The sequence below is a fragment of the Bos indicus x Bos taurus genome, chromosome 11 (assembly GCF_003369695.1).
Source record: "Bos indicus x Bos taurus breed Angus x Brahman F1 hybrid chromosome 11, Bos_hybrid_MaternalHap_v2.0, whole genome shotgun sequence".
NCBI lineage: Eukaryota > Metazoa > Chordata > Mammalia > Artiodactyla > Bovidae > Bos > Bos indicus x Bos taurus.
The window spans coordinates 28,639,946-28,663,450 of NC_040086.1; the positions used below are offsets into that span (position 1 = coordinate 28,639,946).

At 46.7% G+C, this 23,505-nt stretch overlaps 1 protein-coding gene and 1 long non-coding RNA gene across 2 annotated transcripts; one reads left to right on the forward strand and one right to left on the reverse strand.

Annotated features, from left to right (window-relative positions):
* Window positions 1-403: 403 nt before the first annotated feature.
* On the reverse strand, window positions 404-10,325 carry LOC113900724. The gene is made up of 3 exons (XR_003513232.1): window positions 10,247-10,325; window positions 9,172-9,379; window positions 404-571 (listed from the first exon to the last, which is right to left on the reverse strand). It is a non-coding gene; the product is annotated as an uncharacterized LOC113900724 (long non-coding RNA).
* A 2,883-nt stretch (window positions 10,326-13,208) lies between these two features.
* On the forward strand, window positions 13,209-18,022 carry TMEM247 (transmembrane protein 247). The gene is made up of 3 exons (XM_027554451.1): window positions 13,209-13,372; window positions 14,279-14,632; window positions 17,717-18,022. Exons 1-3 carry the CDS (start codon window positions 13,256-13,258, stop codon window positions 18,020-18,022), a joined length of 777 nt encoding a protein of 258 aa, XP_027410252.1. The 5' UTR covers window positions 13,209-13,255.
* Window positions 18,023-23,505: the final 5,483 nt, after the last annotated feature.

Sequence of the window (23,505 nt, forward strand, 5' to 3'; positions counted from 1 at the left end):
GCATCCGGGTATTTTCCAGTGAGTTGGCTCTTCACATCAGGTGGCCAAAGTATTGGAGCTTTGCCATCAGTCCTAGCTAGTCCTCCTGTATTTTTAGTGGCTAAATCTGCTTCCAGTCCCCCTGGGGGATGAGCCAAGGTAGTAGCCAAGATAGATAATGGAAGTAGTTTGACGCTGCTGTGGAAACCCCTGGAAGCTGCTGGGAACTCAGGCACACCAGAGTCAGAGACTTTCAGGCAGCTTCTGCAGGTCAAAGCTCATTTCAGCCCACCCTCTAATAGTGAGCCAGCATCCCTAAGGTGGGGTCCCTTGAGTTTTGTAGGCAGCTAGTTCTAAGAGCAGGAAGCACGGAGCACACAAGGCAAAGTGAGTCTAGAGCAAATAAATTTGCAGGTTAAACAGGTTCCTTCATGGCTAGACCTTTATTATGCTGATGTGAACTGGGAGTTTCTAGAAGGGGAGGGGGAGAAGGTTTGCAGTGCTTCCCAGGTCCCATCTGGTCCTGGGAACTTGATCTTCACACGCATCCCTTAGTCTTGGCTTTCCAGGAAATGCTGCTCAAAGATGACACCTGAAAGCAAAAATTACATCAAAAACACCTCTAAACCACAGGTGAGACACAGGTGCTAAGCAGTCCCTGACAGAGTGAACTGTCTCACCAGCAGAGACACCATAGCCATGGCCCACGTGTGGGTTTTTAGGGAGGCTCCCACTGTGAATGCTGGGATTTTAAGCTGATGGGGGTTTTGTCATCTTGTGGCACAGCATGGAATTTTCAGGGGCCTTCCCCAAACTCCCAGCCATCTCTTCCATTATTCTGCTTCAGCACCTAAATTCCATCATTGGCGTGTGGAGGCCTTGACATTAGTTCGAGTGCAAATATGCCTGGGAGATGCTCCGGAGCCTCCGTCAGCCACCACCACAAGGTGTGAGTCAGTAGATGTGACCCCTCTCAAGTGACAGGTGGCACCTTTGTTTTCTGGGCTGGGAAGTTACTCTGAGGCTCAGAGCAGGTATTCAAGCTGGGGGTGCGGGGGCTGGGGGGGAGCTGACCTGAGCCGTCAGAGGGGAGCCAGGGCCCTGCTAGGGCCAGCAGAGAAGAATCACAATCTAAGCTCCTTTAGAATTTGCCAAGCCCACAGCTTACCTGGAACCCTGTAAAAATCTAAACACTGGCCTGAAATGACATCTCCTCACTCACAGCAAGAGGCCCCTAATCCTTTCCCACAGGTTTGACTCCCCTCTGGAGACTTCTGTCTATCCAGAGGCCTCTAGTCCCTGTGAGATGACATAGCATTTATAGGCATAGGTCACACTCAGGTCCAGGCCTGCTCTAACCTAGCCCCCAGTTCTGGAAACCCAGCCACCTGCTACCCCAGGTCCAAGACCTGAGTGCTTTGGTCCTGCCCCGTCACCTTATTTTCCAAGCCCAGAAGTTGATTCACTGCCACATTCACCCCTTCTGGTATCTTAATTTTCTGCCTGTCATTCCACTTTGGGGCCTGCAGCCCTGTAGCCCTTCATCCCTGCAAGGATTGGGTGTTGTACCCCAGGGCCCAGGACAAAGCCAGACGCTGCTAAAATAGTTCTCCTATGCCTCCTCCTACTGGATGGCTCCTGACTCCTTCCTGCTAGAGGTCCCATGGACAAAGACCCACCCACCCCCCCTCCCGCAATGGCTCCTTCCTTTGCTGGTCTCATTCCCACGGTTCTGTTTATAATCAATTGATGAGTATTCCTGAGTATGACATGTTCCACCCACCTTACTCTCCCCTCTGGAACACAGACTCCACAGCCAGTTCTGGAGATCCAGGTTGCCATCAGGAGTTTTTTTGAGCTGGAATGCCTCCCAGGGGACTTGTGGATTTAGCTTTTCTGGGGTGACCTGAGAATTCTGCAAATGACCAGGAGGAAGAACCTCCGGAAAAACTCCTAGGCTGAAAGCTGCCCGGTAAGGACAAGCTGGACCACAAGGGGGCAATGTCGGCCAACGGTGCTTCACTGAATTAAGGTCGCCTTCCTCTTGTAGCGGTGAGGGAAGGATGGAACATTCTTTATGGGAATAAGTTTATGTTAAGTTACATGAAATGAAAAAGGAGTGTCTGATGAAACATTCAAGGCTCTTGGGGGGCTACTTCAGCATTAGCATAGGGGAGACGTTCCATACTGCATTCAGGACATTCTAGAATACCAGCTCAGGGCAAGTGTAATAGCAGCTGTACCATCTTGCTCCTAGCTCACCTGTGGTAATGTGGGGACAAGGGTAATAGGCCTGTATGAAGCAGGACAGGTTTCATGGCCCCAGTGCTTATGTGCAGAAACTGCATTCCTGGAGGATTCCAATAACTTGCCAGGGTCTTGGCTTAGCCAATGGCAGAGCTGGACCCAGGACCCCAGGACCTCAATCCCTGGGTCAGAACATTTTCCACAGTTCTCCACTGGGCCCTTCCTGCCACCCCAGAGGAGTTATTCAGAAATTGGTTGAATTTTCAGCCTCAGGGCTGAAAGCCCCTGAGGCCCAAGCTGGAGGGTCTCCACGCCCCGTTTCCAGCTCTGAACAATTCAAGTCCAGAATTTCACCCTTATGCCAACTCTTCAGTGGAGTAGGCCTCCCATCAGGAGCTTCCACCTGGTTAGAGCATAAGGGCACCTGTATTCAGGCTTCACCACTGATGGGCTTTGCTTCAGTAAGCCTAGTATGTAAATAGCCATTGGATTTATAGAAATAAGAGATTGGTAGGGAAGCAGCTTTGTGAAATGATACATATAATTCTTTTAGATAGCAAGGTTCCCACACCCGTCACCATACTTCCCAGGCATTTAATTTATATCCACTTTTGTGGGGATTCATCTGCTGCTAATTGACTCATATCACAGTAGAGAGATCAAACAAAGAAAGTGGTCAGAAGTGAGGCCTCTGGTTCTCCTTAGAGGGTGTAAGGACGAAAAGGAGAAAATGCAGCTCCTTGACCCTCTGGCCTGCCACTCTGGCCGACCCTCTGGCCTACCCACCTCCCACTCACTAGCCAGAAGGGAGCCACAGCCTGATCAGGGCCATCGGCTACACTGACCCTTTACTGCCCCTGCTGTGAGTGAGACAGCATGTCCTGCCCTCATCCAACTGCTGCTCTAGAGGGAAAATGAGACAAGCACCAGGTCACTTAACACAAGGCAGCTGGAGACTCAACAAAGGACACAGTTTCACAGGTGGCAGTAGCTGGCATAGGCCTTGAAGTCTGGAGGGACTTTCATAGGTAGAGATAAAGGAGAGAGGGTTTTGTAGGCTGAGAAAACTGCCAGCAAAAAGTCAGGAAGGCATGTGAACTCGAGTGTGCCTAGGGAATGTCAAGAAGCATTGTCCCTCTCCAATTAGATCACATGCTCCACAAAGGTGAGAAGTACATATGATGAGCCTCGGTATCCAGCACAGGGTCATGAACCTGGAAGGGGCTTGTGAAGTATCATTTTGGGTGAACCTCTCAAAAGGCAGCACCTTCCCCTGGGGTACTGAAGCAGCTGTGTTGACAGCAAACTGAATTCCTAGCACCTACATGCTATGTCAGTTATCAATTTATTGCCTCTCAACTGTAAATCCTCCCTTAATTGCCCAACTCCTGATACTGAAGCAAAGGCCTGTAAGCATCTCTCTTGCCAGCCCCTGATATTAGGCTTTGTCAGCAGAGGGCGCTGAAGAGACATCATACAGTTCTCAAGGCAAGAAGACTGAAGTGGTTGGCCATTCCCTTCTCCAGTTTGTCAGAACTCTCCACCATGACCCGTCCCTCTTGGGTGGCCCTACACTGCATGGCTCAGTTTCATTGAGTTAGACAAGGCTGTAGTCCATGTGATCAGATTGGTTAGTTTTCTGTGATTGTGGTTTTCAGTCTGTCTGCCCTCTGATGGAGAAGGATAAGAGGCTTACGGAAGCTTCTTGATGGGAGAGACTGACTGAGGGGGAAACAGGGTCTTGCTGTGATGGGCGGGGCCATGCTCAGTAATCTTTAATCCAATTTTCTGTTGGAGCTGGAATGTTAGGTCCACGAATCAAGGAAAATTAGAAGTGGTCAAACAGGAGACTGCAAGAACGTAGACATTTTAGGAATCAGCGAAGTGAAATTGACTGGAATGGGTGAATTTAACTCAGATGACCATTGTATCTACTACTGTGCGCAAGAATCCGTCAGAAGAAATGGAGTAGCCATCATGGTCAACAAAAGAGTCCAAAATGCAGTACTTGGATGCAATCTCAAAAACGACAGAATGATCTCTGTTCATTTCCAAGGCAAACCATTCAATATCACAGTAATCCAAGTTTATACCCCGACCAGTAATGCTGAAGAAGCTGAAGTTGAACGGTTCTATGAAGACCTACAAGACCTTTTAGAACTAACACCCAAAAAAAGATGTCCTTTTCATTATAGGGGACTGGAATGCAAAAGTAGGAAGTCAAGAAACACCTGGAGTAACAGGCAAATTTGGCCTTGGAGTAGAGAATGAAGCAGGGCAAAGGTTAATAGAGTTTTGCCAAGAGAACACACTGGTCAGAGCAAACACCCTCTTCCAACAACACAACAGAAGACTACACGTGGACATCACCAGACGGTCAACACCAAAATCAGATTATATTCTTTGCAGCCAAAGATAGAGAAGCTCTATACAGTCAGCAAAAACAAGACCGGGAGCTGACTGTGGCTCAGATCATGAGCTAAGTGAAGTCGCTCAGTCATGTCCAACTCTTTGAGACCCCATGGACTGTAGCCTACCAGGCTCCTCTGTCCATGGGATTTTCCAGGCAAGAGTACTGGAGTGGATTGCCATTTCCTTCTCCATTCTTTTCAGATCATGAACTCCTTATTGCCAAATTCAGACTTAAATTGAAGAAAGTAGGAAAAACCACTAGACCATTCAGGTATGACCTAAATCAAATCCCTTACAATTATACAGTGGAAGTGAGAAATAGATTTAAGGGACTAGATCTGATAGACAGAGTGCCTGATGAACTATGGATGGAGGTTCATGACATTGCACAGGAGACAGGGATCAAGACCATCCCCAAGAAAAAGAAATGCAAAAAAGCAAAATGGCCACCTGAGGAGGCTTTACAAATAGCTGTGAAAAGAAGAGAAGGAAAAAGCAAAGGAGAAAAGGAAAGATATACCCATTTGAATGCAGAGTTCCAAACAACAGCAAGGAGAGATACGAAAGCCTTCCTCAGCAATCAATGCAAAGTAGAGGAAAACAACAGAATGGGAAAGACTAGAGATCTCTTCAAGAAAATTAGAGACACCAAGGGAACATTTCATGCAAAGATGGGCACAATAAAGGACAGAAATGGTAGAGACCTAACAGAAGCAGAAGGTATTAAGAAGAGGCAGCAAGAATGCACAGAAGAACTGTACAAAAAAGATCTTCATGACCCAGATCATCACAATGGTGTGATCACTCACCTAGAGCCAGACATCTTGGAATGTGAAGTCAAGTGGGCCTTAGGAAACATCACTCAACAAAGCTAGTGGAGGTGATGGAATTCCAGTGGAGCTATTTCAAATCCTGAAAGATGATGCTGTGAAAGTGCTGCACTCAATATGCCAGCAAATTTGGAAGACTCAGCAGTGGCCACAGGACTGGAAAAGGTCAGTTTTCATTCCAATCCCAAAGAAAGGCAATGGCAAAGAATGCTCAAACTACCGCAAAATTGCACTCATCTCACACACTAGTAAAGTAATGCTCAAAATTCTCCAATCCAGGCTTCAGCAATACATGAACCATGAACTTCCACATGTTCAAGCTGGTTTTAGAAAAGGCAGAGGAACCAGAGATCAAATTGCCAACATCCGCTGGATCATCGAAAAAGCAAGAGAGTTCCAGAAAAAACGTCTATTTCTGCTTTATTGACTATGCCAAAGCCTTTGACTGTGTGGATCACAATAAACTGTGGAAAATTCTGAAGGAGATGGGAATACCAGACCACCTGACCTGCCTCTTGAGAAATCTGTATGCAGGTCAGGAAGCAACAGTTAGAAATGGACGTGGAACAACAGACTGGTTCCAAATAGGAAAAGGAGTACGTCAAGGCTGTATATTGTCACCCTGCTTATTTAACTTATATACAGAGTACATCATGAGAAACATGGGGCTGGATGAAGCACAAGCTGGAATCAAGACTGCTGGGAGAAATATAAATAACCTCAGATATGCAGATGACACCACCCTTATGGCAGAAAGTGAAGAACTGAAGAGCCTCTTGATAAAAGTGAAAGAGGAGAGTGAAAAAGTTGGCTTAAAGTTGAACATTCAGAAAACTAAGTTCATGGCATCTGGTCCCATCACTTCATGGCAAATAGATGGAGAAACAGTGGAAACAGTGGCAGACTTTATTTTGGGGGGCTCCAAAATCACTGCAGATGGTGATTGCAGCCATGAAATTCAAAGACGCTTACTCCTTGCAAGGAAAATTATGACCAACCTAGACAGCATATTAAAAAGCAGAGACATTGCTTTGTCAACAAAGGTCCGTCTAGTCAAGGCTATGGTTTTTCCAGTAGTCATGTATGGATGTGAGAGTTGGACTACAAAGAAAGCTGAGCACCGAAGAATTGATGCTTTTGAACTGTGGTGTTGGAGAAAACTCTTGAGAGTCCCTTGGACTGCAAGGAGATCAAACCAGTCCATCCTAAAGGAGATCAGTCCCGAGCGTTCATTGTAAGGACTGATGTTGAAGCTGAAACTCCAATACTTTGGCCACCTGATGGGAAGAGCTGACTCATTTGAAAAGACCCTGATGCTAGGAAAGATTGAAGGCAGGAGGAGAAGGGGATGACAGAGGATGAGATGGTTGGATGGCATCACTGACTCAATGGACACGAGTTTGGGTAAACTCTGGGAGTTGGTGATGGACAGGGAGGTGTGCTGCAGTCCATGGGATCGCAAAGAGTCGGACATAACTGAGTGACTGAACTGAACTGAGCTGAAGAGACATTAGAGGAAGAAAGGGCTCCTCTCCTGGCTCTGGTGCTCTCTGCTTTCTTCTTCCTCTCTCAATGCTAGGCGTGGTACTCATCTCCACAGAGTCTCAGGGGCATCTTAGGAGAAGCTTGTCCCAACAGGTTTCCTAGCTAAGGTTCTCCAATGACCTCCTGGAAAGTGTAACACCAGCTTCTAGGCAGCTTCCAGGTGAGATTTGTTGGCACCCCATGGTCAGTTTCCAGCTTGACCTTGACCTCAGTGAACAAGGCCCGATGACTCCAGCCACATCCTCTCCAGCGAGATCTGAATCTCAGCCTCTAAGAGGCACTGCTCCCAAATTCATTCCTGTATTATTTAGAGTTGTCTTACCTCCTAAGTAGCCAATTCCCTGTCACTAGTTAATAATTCTTTACATTCTGCCTTCCCTGTTAGAATTTCTGTGTGGCTTCTGTCTTCTGATCAGGCCCTGACTGATAAAATGCTCATATAGATACTGTGGGGCTGCACTCCTCAGGCCTGAAAGTCTTGTTATGGCCCAGTTTGCAGGCCAAAGAAAGAGCCTGGAAACAAAGACAGAGCTGTTAATATCAACGGTTTGTTGGATAGGGGATCTTACACGCCTGAAGTCAGGGAGGCTACCATTTATAGGTGGAATTGATGTCAGGTTGGTTCATCAGTTACCAGGGAAATCAGCTGCTGGGGTACAGCCCTCACAGCCCCTTTGATTAACAAGCATCACGAGGGTGGACATTTCCCTTTAATAAACTAGCAGGTGGACCTGTTCTGAACTAAGGATTAGAACAATCACTAGTTGGGGCAAGAAGCAAACATGTAGGCAGTTACTGGTTAAGTTCCATGATTAGGAGGTTTGGATAGTCAGGTAAGGAGGGTGCAGGTAAAGCAGGGACTGGTGGACAAGGGGACATGCAGAAAGCAAGCCATACACACTCCTTCATATACATCCTGGCATACACCCTGGGGCATGTGTCCCTACGTCAGATGCACCCAACAAATCCTCTGAGCATTTAGGTCTCCTCTTCCTCTTGCATACTCACTGTATATCAGCCAGGGTTCAGTCAGGAAAATAGAAACTGCTCTCAGTATTTCCAGCAGGAATGGATTTAATACAGGGACTCTGGTGCTTAAGTCCAGGCTTTACCTGATCCTACCTGCATTACTACTGGCAGGCGACTAAGCCTTTCTGAAACTCAGTTACTACTTCTGTGAAGACAGAGATAATCATAGTACCTAACTCATAGGATTTCTCTGAAAAATTACACAGAATGATCCATGAAAAGTTCCCAGTACCTGGTAGCTGGTTAGTGCCCGATCATCAGTTCAGCCACTCAATCGCATCCGACTCTTTTCGACCCCATGGACTGCAACATGCCAGGCTTCCCTGTCCATCACCAACTCCTGTAGCTTACTCAAACTCATACAATCCTCTAAATGCTGTAGCACACCCGAGCTGAAATGTCTCAAAATCCCAGCAATCTGCAGCTGAGGCAGCCAGAAAGGGAAGAGGACATGTTGGCAGTTGGACATATGTCCCCAATGAAAGTGAAGGCAACCCCAGATGGGAGAGGGGCCACAGAGGTGGGGCGATGGTATGTAGGATGAGTATGATCCAGTGGCTTAAAGATGCCTACCTCTTCAACTAGAACAGATTACACAGCCTTAACTTCCTTTTACCCATATTGAGCAAACCTCTCTCTTCCAGACACTTTTTAAAAATTTTAACTGAAAACATAATATATGCACATTGCTTTTTTAAAAAAAAAGTTTAAGAGTACAAAACGCTATACAGTTAGGAATATCTTTGTCCTATCCCAAATCCTCAATCCCTCCATCCTCCCACCTCAAGCACAGCCATCAGGAACCAGTTTCTTGTATGGCTTTACAGGCATATTCTAGGCATCTACCAGTAATAATATGTTTTCCTATTTTTAATGTACAGGAAAGCATTGCTTTTGCTTTTCCACTGAGTAATATATCTTAGAGAGCATTCCATAATTGTGCTAATGCATCTACCTTGTTATTTTTTTCTTTAGTCTTATTCTTTTAAAAATCTGCATAGTATTCTTGATATGGATACAGCACTAACCAGATTGCTTCTAGGGGAAATTTAACTTTTTTCCAGTCTTCTTGTAATACACATCCATGTACACCTGTCTTTCTTTTATTTGAAGTAGAAAATCATCTTACCTTTTAGAGTTGGAGCCCCAAAGACCATCCTATAGTCTAGTATAAACACATCAGGGAAGGAGACGGGAAGCCCGCATTCCAGCTGTAGCTCAACCACTAATGTCGTCTGCACTCAGACACTGATCACTTCATCTCTCTGTGTGACTCAGGTTCCTTGCTTGTCAGGAAGCAATAATTACACCTGCTTTAAATGGCCTCATCAGGCATTCTGAGAATCAAATGAGATAATGGGCATGGAAGTCCGTGAGTGCCATACTAATATGCATACACATCTCTCATTGGGTTATTTGCCAAAACAATTGACACTTTACTATATGAATCTGTCCATCAACTTTCAACATAGTGCCTGCTGCACCCAATGGACCTTCTGAGGGAAACTGACCCCCCCACCCACCCTCAGCTCCTGCTCAGGAGCCACCCAAGGCTGCACACTGTTCTGTATGGCCCTGCCTCCCCATCCCCCCACTGTTCCCCTGCCTGCCCAGCTGGGCTGGACATCTTTCCAATCTACGGGCTGCCTAGCAGCTAGAATAAGAAGCTCTGCCCACATAGAGACAAAGCAGGTCATTCTGATTCCTGCTCTTGGGAAAGTCAACTAGGAAATCGTGATGACTAAGGCAGTTAAGACAGACACAACACTGACTGCATAGAGAGAGGCCATGCAGTCAGGGCTGGGAAGGGCTATTAGAAGCTCAAGTTACAATATGCTGAAATTGGGAAGAAGCAGAAACCTTACATATGTTAAAGCTATGAGATAGGGAAAAAAGTGAGAAAGGATGTTGATTAAAGTGACACAGAGAAGCAGCAACATCAGAGCCAGCCAAGTAACAATGACAAAGCACAGGAAGACGCAGCAGTGCTGGCTGCTGAAGGCAGCACCGTCCCCGACGGCCCCCATGTGATCCTGTCTCCTTGTTCCTCAAGAGGCTTTACTATAGCCTCCTTTCCCTGGGCTCAGTGGAGGAGGGGAGATTCTTTTCATGGTGAAGAAGTGCCAAACCAACCCAAAGCTCATGACAGCTATCTCCCCAGCTTCCTATAGAGTCCCCTAAGCACAGGTATGTGCAGTTCTTACCTTGGGACAGGGGAAATGAGAGTACATCTTGCTTGCTTTGCATAATGAATTCATGCAGTTTCTTGGAGGACGACCTCCTAGGGAAAGGGCAGGATGGAGAAGGGCAGAGAGCAGAAATGGAAAGACAAATGGATAATAATTATCAGCCAAGACTTTGCTCATGCTGATCCTCTTGCCCAAATCCTACCTGCCCTTCATGTCACCTCTTCCACCAAACCTTCCCCAGCTGCTCCAATCAGAGCAGCACCAACCTTCTTGACTACAACAGGAGATTGCTTTATGGGCCCCAACTCTTCTTACTGCCTCATATCGATACTCTTTACACTATGTCTTCACAGTTCTTCCCACTAAAAGGATGCAGTACATTTCCCCATCATTCGACTTTGAGTTTGGTCAAAGCCAAAGCCAATAGCATAAGATGGGAGTGATGGTATGCCAATTCCAAGACCTCTTGTACTTCTCCCATTGCCATGAAAAGAGCATGTCAAGGCCAGCCCACTAGCTCCAAGAAGAGGAAGAAGCTGCCTTGACCAAGCCCCCAGAGGAGCCTAGCCTAGATCAGTCAACTCTTAGATGTCTGAGTTAAATAAATGTTTATTGTTGTTACATCACTGAGATTTTATGGTTGTTTGATATACAACTGATACAACTACATTTACCACTTATTATACACTTGAGCACTTAGTGATTTTTAATAGCAGCTCATTAGTCATATATAACTGTTTCTCTGGGCAGGTCTCTCCTAGTTAAGACCATAGGATTTAGCAAATGAAAACACAAGATCCCCAGTTACAATAAATTTGAATTTCAGATAAACAACAAAGAATTCTTTAACATGTCCCATGCAAGTTTCAGAACCTATTTATACTAAAAATTATTCATCTAAAATTCAAATTTAACTGGACACCCTTAAATAGATTTATCTGGCAATCCTACTCCTAGTGCTTGAGGCAGGATCAACATCTTACACAGTAACTGTGAGCTAGTTCCATGGTCACCATCATAATTCTGGGAGAGGAAAGCCATGGTTCAGATAAAGATTTGCAACAGGGAGTCCCCTGGTGGCCTAGAGGTTAGTATTTTGGGCTTTCACTGTTGTGGCCTGGGTTCAATCCCTGGTTCGGGAACTAAGACACTGCAAGCTGCCTGGCATGGCCAAAAAACACCTTTCAAGAAGGTAGACGTTGAGCACTTTCTTCTCTCCAGTGACAAACCCTCTTGTAATAGAGATGGTGTGGTTGTCATTTTCATAGCCCCTGTATAGGCAGGTACTGGGCAAAGACAGTAGCTTAGTTTCACATCAGTGCTACAGTGCAGCATAGAGCTTGGTCACTCAGTGGTGTCCGTGTCCGACTCTTGCAACCCCATGGACTGAAGCCTACCAGGCTCCTCTGTCCATGGGATTTTTCAGGCAAGAGTACTGGAGTGGGTTGCCATTTCCTCCTTCAGGGGATCTTCCTGACCCAGGAATCGAACCCACGTCTCCTGTGTCTCCTGCATTGTAGGCAGGTTCTCTGCCCACTGAGTCACTGGGAAAGCCACAGGGCAGGGGATTGGGCAAATCCTTATCCCTCCACAAATGAGCACACGGAACCTCAGAGATGTGAAATAACTTTCCCTTGGACATCCAGCTAAACACAGTAGCAAAGCTAGAATTCAAATGCAGCCCTTTCTCTCTCCATATGCAACCCTGCCTCCAACTACCAACAATGATTTTTGTCATTTCCACAAAACTGGACAACAAATATACCCCGGTACCCAATCTCTTTACTGTTCCCACCCAATGCATTCAAGGAAAAATCGAGGTTGTATCAGTTTGCTAGGACTGCCATAGCAAAGCACCATAGACTGGGTGGCGTAAATGACGGTGGTTTATTTTCTCACAGTTCTGGAAGCTAGATGTCCAAGGTCGAGGTGTCAGCAGGGTTGGTTTCAGCTAAAGGCTGTGAGGGAAGGATCTGTCCCAGTCTTTTGATGGTTAATTTTCTGGGTCACCTTGACTGGGTCCTGGGATGCCCAAATATCTGGTTAGACATTATTTCTGAGTATGTCTGTGAGGATGCTTCTGGAAGAGATCAGTATTTGAATTGGTGGACTGGATAGAGCAGACTAGCCTGTTTCAGTGTGGATGGGCATCATCTCATCCTTTGAAGGCCTGAATGGAGAAAAAAGGCAGAGGAATGCTGAACTGATTCTCTGCCTGAGATATCGGTCTTGGACCGGGACTTAAATCAGCAGCACTCCTGGTTACTAGGCCTTCAGACTCAGGCTGGAAGTTATACATCAGCTTTCAGGAGTCTCCCACTTTCTGACAGCAGACCGTGCACTTCTCAGCTTCCATAATCACCTGAGCCCCTTCTTAATAAGTTCTATTTGAACGTATAAGATGGGGCTCCTGTTGGTTCTCTGGAGAGCTCTAATATGAGACCTGTCTCTTTGGTCTTCAGATGGCCATCTTCTCCCTCAACTTCACATCATCTCCTCAGGTGCACCTCTGTGTTTACGTTTCCTCAGTCATACTGGATAAGGACCCACCCTAATGACCTCATTTAACATAATCACCTCTGTAAAGACCCTTATCTCTTCATGAAGTCACATTCTAAGGTACTGGGGGCTAGGACTTCAACATATGAGTGTGGGGGGTGAGAGGACAAAATCCAGCCCATAACAAGGTTTGTGGAGCTAATTGTGACTCATCTCAATACAGCCTGCATTTAAAAGAGGAACTTCAGGAGAAGAAACTTCAAATGATGGAATTCTGGGTTTCAAGTGGGGGAATTCTAGTTTTCAAAGTGGTCCCTAGGGGTGCTGAAGGCCCACCCTGTAGTTCTTCACAAAAGGCACCTCAAAGGTATCTCTGCTAAAGGGGCCCTAGCGACTGGTGGAATGTGGGTTATTATGAGGACAGGCGATTGTGATGGCGGCTGGGCTGTGGAATCTTGTGAGGCCAAATGTTAATGCCTCAAAAAATGTCCTTTGGCCCCAACTGGCAGTGCTGTGGTTTTCTGGATGGCAACGGAGGATAGGGAAATGATGGAAGGCCGAGGGGCAGGAGAAAGTTGCCCAACCTTCCCCAAGATGGCGCCTGATGACCCCATGTCTGAAGGAAAGCCAAGGGCTTCATTGGTAAGGAGGATGCCTCTTCCCACTGCCCCAGCCCGTCCCAGTGAGGGGAGGAAGTGCACAATGGGGACACCACAAGCTAGGGGCTGAGAGCTAGGAGATTCCAGAGAGCTACTAAGAGGGGGTGACATGCACCCTGTCCCCACACTGGCACCTGGCTGCATCCAGAGACCAGGTAGCCTTCACAACATTGTGAAGTCACCTGAAGTTGGCTTTGATCCCCCCCATCTATCTACCTCTCCACTTCCCAGGTGGCTCATCTGGTAAAGAATCTACCCCCAATGCAGGAGACCTGGATTCGATCCCTGGGTTGGGAAGATCCCCTGGAGAGGGGAAAGGCTACCCACTCCAGTATTCCGGCCTGAAGAATTCCATGGACTCTATAGTCCATGGGGTCCCAAAGAGTCAGACTCGACTTTCACACACACACACATCTACCTCTCCATGGGTGGGGGGCAGGAGTGGCTTTCTTCCTCCTACAGATGGGGATCTGGGTCCTCCTATACAGAGGTACTCAATGCAGAGCCTAGGTTTCTTCCTCCCTCTGTAACCTCTAGACGACTGGGTATCTAACTGATCTCAAACTAGTTGTGGGGATGGGGTGAGTCACCTGCAAGCAGCGATTTGAAGACCACCAGGAAGACAGACTTCTACTCAATTCCCCCACCACACCCACTTGGAAATTTAGGGCTCCATTCCTCTGTCAGTTTGCCCTCTCCTTCTTAACTCTCAAGGTCCTGATAACTCCATGTAAGTTTCTCTTAAGAACTGAGTCTAGATGCTTTCAGTTCACAACACACTTTCAAGCACCCCCGGGGCACTGTGCCTGGGGCTGCCGGTGCACAGTAGGGTGGGACGCGGGGCCACCCCATACTGACTCCTCCCATCCCCTCATTTCTGCCTCCCCAGCCCCAGGAGGCAGACACCCCGAAGCCAGACTCCTCCTACGACTACCTGGAGGAGATGGAAACTTGTGAGGACGGAGGCTGCCCGGGGCCACCTAAGGTACTGTCCTCCAAGGCCGGCCCCGCTGCCACTAAAGGACAGGCGGGCGATGGACTCGAACTCGCGGAGCTGCCCTCGGTCCCAGCCACGGCGGCGCCGGGGAGCCCAGTGCGCGAGCGCGACGCCGAGATGGAGCTGGAGAAGGTGCGCATGGAGTTTGAGCTCAAGCGGCTCAAGTACCTGCACGAAGAGAACGAGCGCCAGCGGCAGCACGAGGAGGTGATGGAGCAGCTGCAGCAGCAGGCAACGCCCCGCCTGGTAGGTGCCAGGTCCCGCCCGGAGGCCAAGGGTGCGGGACACTAGGGGTGAGGGGAGCCCGTCGCTGACCTGCACAGGAAGCCTACTTTATCCATTTGGTGGCTGCGTGCCACCCTACCTCCGCTCACAGCTTTAGAGCTTCCATGTTAATTAAACTCAGATCCAGCTCTTCAAGGAAGGTTGGTCCCAGAACCACCTTGTCCACGGTTTTCCTCCTCAGGGAAAACTCAACATTTCCTCTCTGGCTGGATTCCCACCCCTCTCCTCTCTTCTCGGCATCTCTTAAAACAAGATGCCTGGACCTAGACTGCAGACACCCCCACCCACCCCCACCCTCCACACCCCCCACCATGTCCCCTCCAATGCTCCCCCACCCCCAGCCCCGACGCCCGCCACTGCAGCCTGGCTGATGGATTTTGATAAAACCATCCCCGGCCCCACCACACACAGACACACACCTCCTCTGTTCAGGGCTGCATTTGTTCTATTGGATCACACTGCCTTGCTGTCAACTAAAACTTAGATATCTTTTGGCAAGAAATGGGCCACTCCCCCCTAACCTAAACAGGGATAAGAAAGCCTGTGTGTGATTAAATGGGATGGAAGTTCCTAACACTGTGGCTGGACCATCATAAGCACTAAATAATGAAAGATGTTATTGTTTAAAGCAGCACTGTCTGAGCTTTAAATCAGACAGTTCTAGGTTAAAATCCTGGCTCTGAAACATGAATTCATGACACTGGGCAAATTACTGATCCTCTTTGAACCTTGGTCTGCTCATCTATCGGAGAAGGCAATGGCACCCCACTCCAGTACTCTTGCCTGGAAGATCCCATGGATGGAGGAGCCTGGTAGGCTGCAGTCCATGGGGTTGCGAAGAGTCGGACACGACTGAGCAACTTCACTTTCACTTTTCACTTTCATGAATTGGAGAAGGAAATGGCAACCCACTCCAGTGTTCTTGCCTGGAGAATCCCAGGGACGGGGGAGCCTGATGGGCTGCGGTCTACGGGGTCGCACAGAGTCGAACGTGACTGAAGTGACTTAGCAGCAGCAGCTGCTCATCTATAAGGCAATACCTACCTCATAGGATTGTGGGGAGGATTAAATGAAAGAATACATGTGAGGCACTCTGAAATGAGCCTGGCACATTGAGGTAAGCACTCAATAAATGTTAGCTATTACCATTTTTATATACTCATGCAATTCACTTCTTGACCCAAATGCAACAACCTACGTTCATCACTTTTTAATTTTATTGGGATGTAATGTATTAGCTATGCTTCCCAGTTCTGAGTCATCCTGAGTTCTGAGAAACGTGCCTTCTGGCTTTATCCAAGTCATTGCTATAATTGTTGAGGAGGATATGACCTAAAGTAAATACCACTAAAAGAGCTCCCTACAGGTTAGCAATGTTCCATTAATCAGCACCCTTGAGTTACATTTTCTCCAGCTCACATTTCTCTACCTTGTCCAGAAAACTGTACTGAACACACAGTCAAATGGTTTCCCAGAATTAAGATATTATATGATAGCATTTCCCCAACTGACTGGTCCATGTTCTTTTTTAAAGAAAATTAGGTTGGCTTTGCATGATTTGCTCTCAATGAACACACAATGGCCTCTTAACAATTATCTTTTGTTTTTCTTGCTCATGAAATCCTTGCTTTTTAGTTTGAAAATCTTTCTCCTTGCTGGAGGAGATGGAAATCTTTATAGTCCTATCTGCTCTCTGTCTTCCACTTAAAAAAAGAGACCATTGGAAGTGTTTTGAAAAGTCTAAAAGGTTTCACAAATGCAGTTTGTTATCAAAATCACAAATGTCAGTCATTAGCCTGCAGACCACCAACAGTGGCAAAGAGTCCGTGGACACAGAGCCGCACCAGGTCTGCAGAGAAATACAGTATCTGTCCAGCCCTCCACTCCCAGCCCAGAACGCCAGGTTTCTTCCTCTGGTCTTCTGCCTTCCGTACCATTCATTTTAGAGGCGGCTTTACTGGAGTCATTTTCTGCCCTGCTCAGTTTTATTCAGTTTGCCTCACATTTTACGTAGTTGTTTCAACAGTATTGTGTCCAAAACCCCACCTTTAACAATATTTTACAAAAGCGTTTTGCTTCCTGCGCATTTCCTTGGAGAGTTGAGTTTATTTTTAAATTCCCAACTCTCTTTTTCTGGGTGGGTGGGTGGGTAGGTAGACAGTTGTTATTGTATTGAAAAATACCTCTGAATATGTTTCTAGTGAATTCAGAGCATCACCAACCCTGCTTACAAAAAATGTGGCATGAGTTGAAAAGATATTTTAAAGAATGAACCATAAGTGTGATGCCTTCTTAACTGCAGACCGTAATAGTTACATCAGCTTTTACTCCACTTCTATGTTACTGCTTTCTACAGTTTAAATGGGGATCTGTTTGACCTTAATCATATAGATCCTGGAAAAGACCAACACACAGGCAGAATCAGCCAGACAGCTAAAACTGACCCTTCCCCACACCCAAGACCCCGAGGGTTTAGGGAGGCCCCATCCCCTGTCTACTACCTGTCCACAGGAGAGACACACCCTGGGCTGAAGGACCGCAGCCTGTCCCGATGTGACACGCACCAGCACCCAGAAAATCAGATACAGTCATTTGTGCCCAAGGGATGCCCTCTCATTGGGCCACTATCCAGCAAAAAAGGTGGGGCATCAGGGGAGACCTTCCAGGGAACTAGCTCAAGACCCAGTGTCCAGATCTGGGGATCTCTGAGTAGGAGAGAGACTGCCCACGTGTGGGACCCACAGGCTGCATGGAGCGTACAGAGAAAGGAGGGCGGCAGCCTGACTTGGGAGGGCTAAGGCCAGGCTCAAGAAGTGAAAACTGATGAGTCCCCTCTGTGCCAGTAGCCTTGCCTGGAATTTTTCATTCTTGTCTCACTCCTCCTCCTCACCATCTTGTGAGGTGGGCACAATTACCCTCACCTTGGGTGAGGAAGACAGCCTGCCTAAGGTCACATTCGGGAAGAGACAAGAGCAGGAAGGAAGCCCAGGTCTGCTTGGTGTCCAGGCCCCGGCTGGTCGTTTCCACTCTCTTCTTTCCCTACAGTTCTCGGGAGGCCTCCAGGACCTCCTGCTTCCCCAGAACCAGTTCGCCATGTTCCTGTACTGCTTCATCTTCATACACATAATCTATGTCACCAAGGAGATGATCTTCTTTCTCTTCTCCAAGCACTACCTGTTCTGCATTGCGGCCATTTTGCTCTGTTTGATTAAAACTTTATGGTCATACTTCCAAGTGCCTTCGCTCTCTCTCCATCACTGGGCACCACCTTGCCTCACCTGTGCCCCCCTCCCCCAATCAGAACTCGCTGTTAGGAAAGGTTTGCTGTCAAATATTTACACCTTAGTGTGAAGAAACGTGTTTAGGCCTTGTACTAAGCCTGAGTTCTCACTGTGGGTGAAGACGCTTTGTTTCCCAAGAGGAGGATTTCAGAAGGTAGTGGGTTAAGGAGGCATCTGTAGGGAGAAGGGGTTTAGAAAGCCTTTCCAGAACCATAGAAATTATACCGTGACTGGGCTGACTTGGGATCCACTGAATCTGCTCATTTAGACAGATCTTGTCTGAGGTGTGGGGAGCTGAGGGAGGCTGGGAGGTAGGGCCCCCAAAGAGGTCCACATCCCAGTTCCCATATGCCACCTTATGTGATTAAAAAAAAAAAAAAGACTTTGGGATTAAATTAAGGCCTTGAAATGAAGAAGTGATCCTGGATTATCCAGATAAGCACAGTGTAATCAAAAGGGTTCTTATAAGAGGGAGGCAGGAGGGTGAGAGGCAGAGACCATGTGGCCACGGGAGCAGAGCGGGGAGTGATGTGGGACCACGAGCCAAGAAATGCAGGCAGCCTACAGAAGTTAGAAAAGGCAAGAACATGGGCTCTTTCCTAGAGTCACCAGAAAGGATGCAGCCCTGTCAAAGCCATTTTAAATTTCTGACCTCCAGAACTGTAAGAGAATAAATGAGTTGCTTTAAGCCACTGCACTTGTAACAATTTATGACAGCAGCAGAACTAACACAGGAAACTAATACAAGAGCCAAAACTCTGTAAGCGCCTTCCAGCTCTGCAGACATGTCAAGAGGGCATCGCCATGCCATTGGCAAGGGTCCATTTAACCCTGGCCTGAGCAGGACTGCACACAGTCCATCACACAGGCTCAGAGCCTGCCCTCAGCAACATGCAATTCAAGAATAGAGATGCTGAAGCTCCAGGGACCCCAGGATGGGCCTATCGGGTATCCTAATCATTGAGCAGTGCAGGCCTGGGTGAGGTGGGGGCAAAATCTGGGCATACTCCAAGGGGCCTTGAGGAGGAGGCACTGATGTCTGATTAGAACCACAACAAGTGGAAAAGTAGAAGGAGGGGGGACAAAACCAAACAGGCCACACAGCCCAACCCTCAGATCACACACACACACACACAGCTAATAGCTGTCTACAATAGACAGGTACACAGATAAGCAGGCAGCAACGACTAAAAGGAACAGACTTTGGGCACTAGCGGGCTCACAGAGGGCACAAATGAAGTGGCCCAGTGTGTGTGTGTTCAACTCCCCTATTCCCTACACACACACACACACACACACACACACACACAGGAGGTTGTCAGCTGCCCGACCCCACCAGCCCCAGCTGAGAATGATGGCCAGTGCAGGAGACTTCAAGAATAACGCAGCAAACCGAATGGACACAGCTGTGCAATCAGTCAAATCTTTTTTTTTTTTTTTGGACCCCCTCCTCTTTCTGGGCATGAGGCTCTGCTTTAAGAGAAACAAAAGAATACATTTCTGTCTTGTTGGGCTGTCTGAGTGATGCTGAGTGAAAATACATGAAAAGAGAAGACCACCCTGGGATTCAACGTCAGGACACATTATCATGCACTTCAATCCACAGTGACTTCTTGTTTTCCACCCCGTTCAATGCGTCCGTTCCCATTTGTAGCTGCATGTGGCAGGTATTTACTTGAAGGTAATAAAATGGTCATTTCTCATTAAAGTTTCAATAGAATTTTTTTGCTATGGGTCACTTCTCACCATCTCTTAATTTGATCTGGGTTTCTGGGGGGCAAGGATTGAGGCAAAAGAAGGAGAAGATCTTGCTTTATTGACTACACCAAAGCCTTTGAGTGTGTGAAAGTGAAGTCGCTCAGTCGTGTCTGACTCTTTGTGACCCCACGGACTGTAGCCTACCAGGCTTCTCCGTCTATGGGATTCTCCAGGCAAGAATACTGGAGTGGGTTACCATTTCCTTCTCCAGGGGATCTTCCCGACCCAGGGATCGAACCCAGGTCTCCTACATTGGAGGCAGACGCTTTAACCTCTGAGCCACCAGTGGATCACAACAAACTGTGGAAAATCCTTAAAGAGATGGGAATACCAGACCATGTTACCTGCCTCCTGAGAAATCTGTATGCAGGTCAAGAAGCAACATTAGAACCAGACATGGAACAGCAGACTGGTTGCAGATAGGAAAAGGAGTACATCAAGGCTGTACATTGTCACCCTGCTTATTTAACTTATATGCAGAGTACATTATGAGAAATGCCGGGCTATATGAAGCACAAGCTGGAATCAAGATTGCGGGGAGAAATATCAATAACCTCAGATATGCAGATGACACCACCCTTATGGCAGAAAGCGAAGAAGAACTAAAGAGCTTCTTGATGACGGTGAAAGAAGAAAGTGAAAAGGCTGGCTTAAAACTCATTCAGAAAACTAAGATCATGGCATATGGTCCCATCACTTCATGGCAAATAGATGGGGAAACAATGGAAACAGTGGCAGACTTTATTTTGGGGGGCTCCAAAATCACTGCAGATGGTGACTGCAGCCATGAAATTAAAAGACACTTGCTCCTTGGAAGAAAAGCTATGACAAACCTAGACAGTATATTTAAAAAAAGAGACATTATTTTGCCAGCAAAGGTCCATCTAGTCAGAGCTATGGTTTTTCCAGTAATCATGTATGGATGTGAGAGTTGGACTACAAAGAAAGCTGAGCGCCAAAGAATTGATGCTTTTGAACTGTGGTGTTGGAGAAGACTCTTGAGAGTCCCTTGGACTGCAAGGAGATCAAACAGTCAATCCTAAAGGAAATCAGTCCTGTATATTCATTGGAAGGACTGATTTTGAAGCTGAAACTCCAATACTTGGCCGCCTGATGTGAAGAACTGACTCACTGGAAAAGACCCTGATGCTGAGAAAGATTGAAGGCAGGAGGAAAAGGGGACGACAGAGGATGAGATGGTTGGGTGGCATCATTGACTCGAGAGACATGAGTTTGAGCAAGCCTGGGGAGATGGTGAAGGACAGAGAAGCCTGGTGTGCTGTGGTCCATGGGGTCACAAAGAGTAGGACACGACTGAGTGACCGAACTGAACTGAAGGAGGAGATCAGAATATCAAAAAGATTAAGGTCCAGATGTTTAATCTGCTAGAGCAAATAGAATTGAGAGTTTGGGAAAAAAACAAGTGCTATAATACCATTTATTTAATCAGCCTGTTGCCAGATAAAACTAGATTAAATGCGCCCATTTTCCTATTAAATCTTTAGAGAAAGACTAAATAAACCTTCAGCTGTTAGCATCTCTTCTCACCCCCTTAGCAATGGGCATGAAATCTCCCTTCTGTCCCTCCTCCTACTCTGATAGAAGACTGGAGCCAGTAAGAGAAGATGTGCCCTCAGTAAAAATGGGAGCAACTCATGGTCACTCCCCAGATTTGGTATAGGCCTCCCAGTTTAGTTGCAAAGTAGGAAATCAGAAGGAAGGGAGAGAGAAAAACGAAGAGAGATGCAAAGGATAGGAAAAAGGCACAGCCTGGAGTTACCAAGCAGGCAACAAGTCAACACACAAGCCCTTCCAGAGCATCTCCAATGTGCCTGGTACTTGATTACAAGCTTTATGGAGGCCTGGAAGGTAGACATGTATATCATCCCCATTTCACAGCCAAGGATACTGAGGCTCAGAGAGGTTAAGTGACGCACCCAAAACCATCTTAGATCTCAAGTCTGACTCCAAAACACATGATGTTTATACACTTATACATTCCTAAAATCCTGCCTCGGAGGATTTCACAGCCTTGCTGGGGAGATGCAGCTGATACACACTAAAGTGTAAAGAAACTAGCAGGCACATAGACCTCAGTGATGAAGGAGATTAAACAAGAGGGCCCTGGAGCGCAGGGTGATCGGAAGTCTTCTCAAAAGAGCAGCTCACAGGGGCTGGTAAGCCTGGGACAGGTAGAAAGGAGCAGGGAGAACTCACCTGAATTCAGACCAGTGTGGGATCTTAATTCAAAGAGAGGAGTAGGCTCATCCTCTCTCTGGTGAATAGTAACAGACCTGTAAAAGTGATTTGGAACCAAATTTTATAGTTTTAAATGTTGGTCTGAGGAATGTGAACTTAATCTCTTAGGAAATAAGGAATGTTCAAACTACTATGCTATTGCACTTATTTCATATGCTCAAAATCCTTCAAGCCAGGCTTCAGCAGTACATGAATCAAGAACTTCCAGATATACAAGTTGGATTTGGAAAGGCAGAGAAACTGGAGATCAAATTGCCAACATTCATTGGATCATGAAGAAAGTGAGGGAATTCTAGAAAAACATTTACTTCTTCATTGACTATGTTAAAGCCTTTGACTGTGTGGATCACAATGAACTGTGGAAAATTCTTAAAGAAATGGAAGTACCAGACCACCTTACCTGTCTCCTGAGAAATCTGTATGCGGGTCAAGAAGTAAAAGTTAGAACCCAATATAGAACGATAGACTGTTTCAAAATTGGGAAAGACTGTATATTGTCACCCTGCTTATTTAACTTATATGCAGAGTACATCATGTGACATGCCGGGCAGGATGAATCACAAGCTGGAATCAAGTTTGCTGGGAGAAATATCAACACCCTCAGATATGCAGATAATAGCACTCTAAAGGCAGAAAGTGAAGAACTAAAGAGCATCTTGATGAGGGTGAAAGAGGAGAGTGAAAAAAGCTGGCTTGAGACTCAGCATTAAAAAAAGTGAGATCATAATATCTGGTCCCATCACTTCATGGCAAATAGAAGGACAAAAAGTTGAAGCAGTGACAGATTTTATTTTCTTGGGCTCCAAAATCACTGCGGACAATGACTGCAGCCATGAAATTAAAAGATGCTTGCCCCTTGGAAGTAAGCTATGACAAACCTAGACAGTGTATTAAAAAGCAGAGACTTCACTTTGCCAACAAAGGTCTGTATAGTCAAAGCTATGATTTTTCCAACAGTCATGTACGGATGTGAGAGTTGGACTATAAAGAAGGCTGAGCGCTGAAGAATTGATGCTTTCAAATTGTAGTGCTGGAGAAGATTCTTGAGTCCCCTGGACTGTAAAGAGATCAAATCAATCAATCCTAAAGGAAATCAACCCTGAATATTCATTAGAAGGACTGCCGCTGAAGCTCCAATACTTTGGCCACCTGATGAGAAGAATCGCCTCAGTGGAAAAGACTCTGATGCTGGGAAAGATTGAAGGCAAAATGAGAAGTGGGTGGCAGAGGATGAGATGGTTAGATAGCATCACTGACTCAATGGACACGAATTGGAGTAAACTCCAGGAGATAGTAGAGGATAGAGGAGCTTGGCATGCTACAGTCCATGGGATCACAAAGAGTCAGACACTACCTAGTGACTGAATAACAACAACTGTGACCCTCCCCTAAAAAGGGGAAATTCTCCACCCATCCCCTCTCCTGGGGACCACGTTCTTGCCTTGACCTTCTCTTCCCATTTCCAATCTAGGAACATTTGTTCTAACGTCCCATGTGAAAATTGCATTTAGCTGTAAAAGAAACCCAGTCACAGTG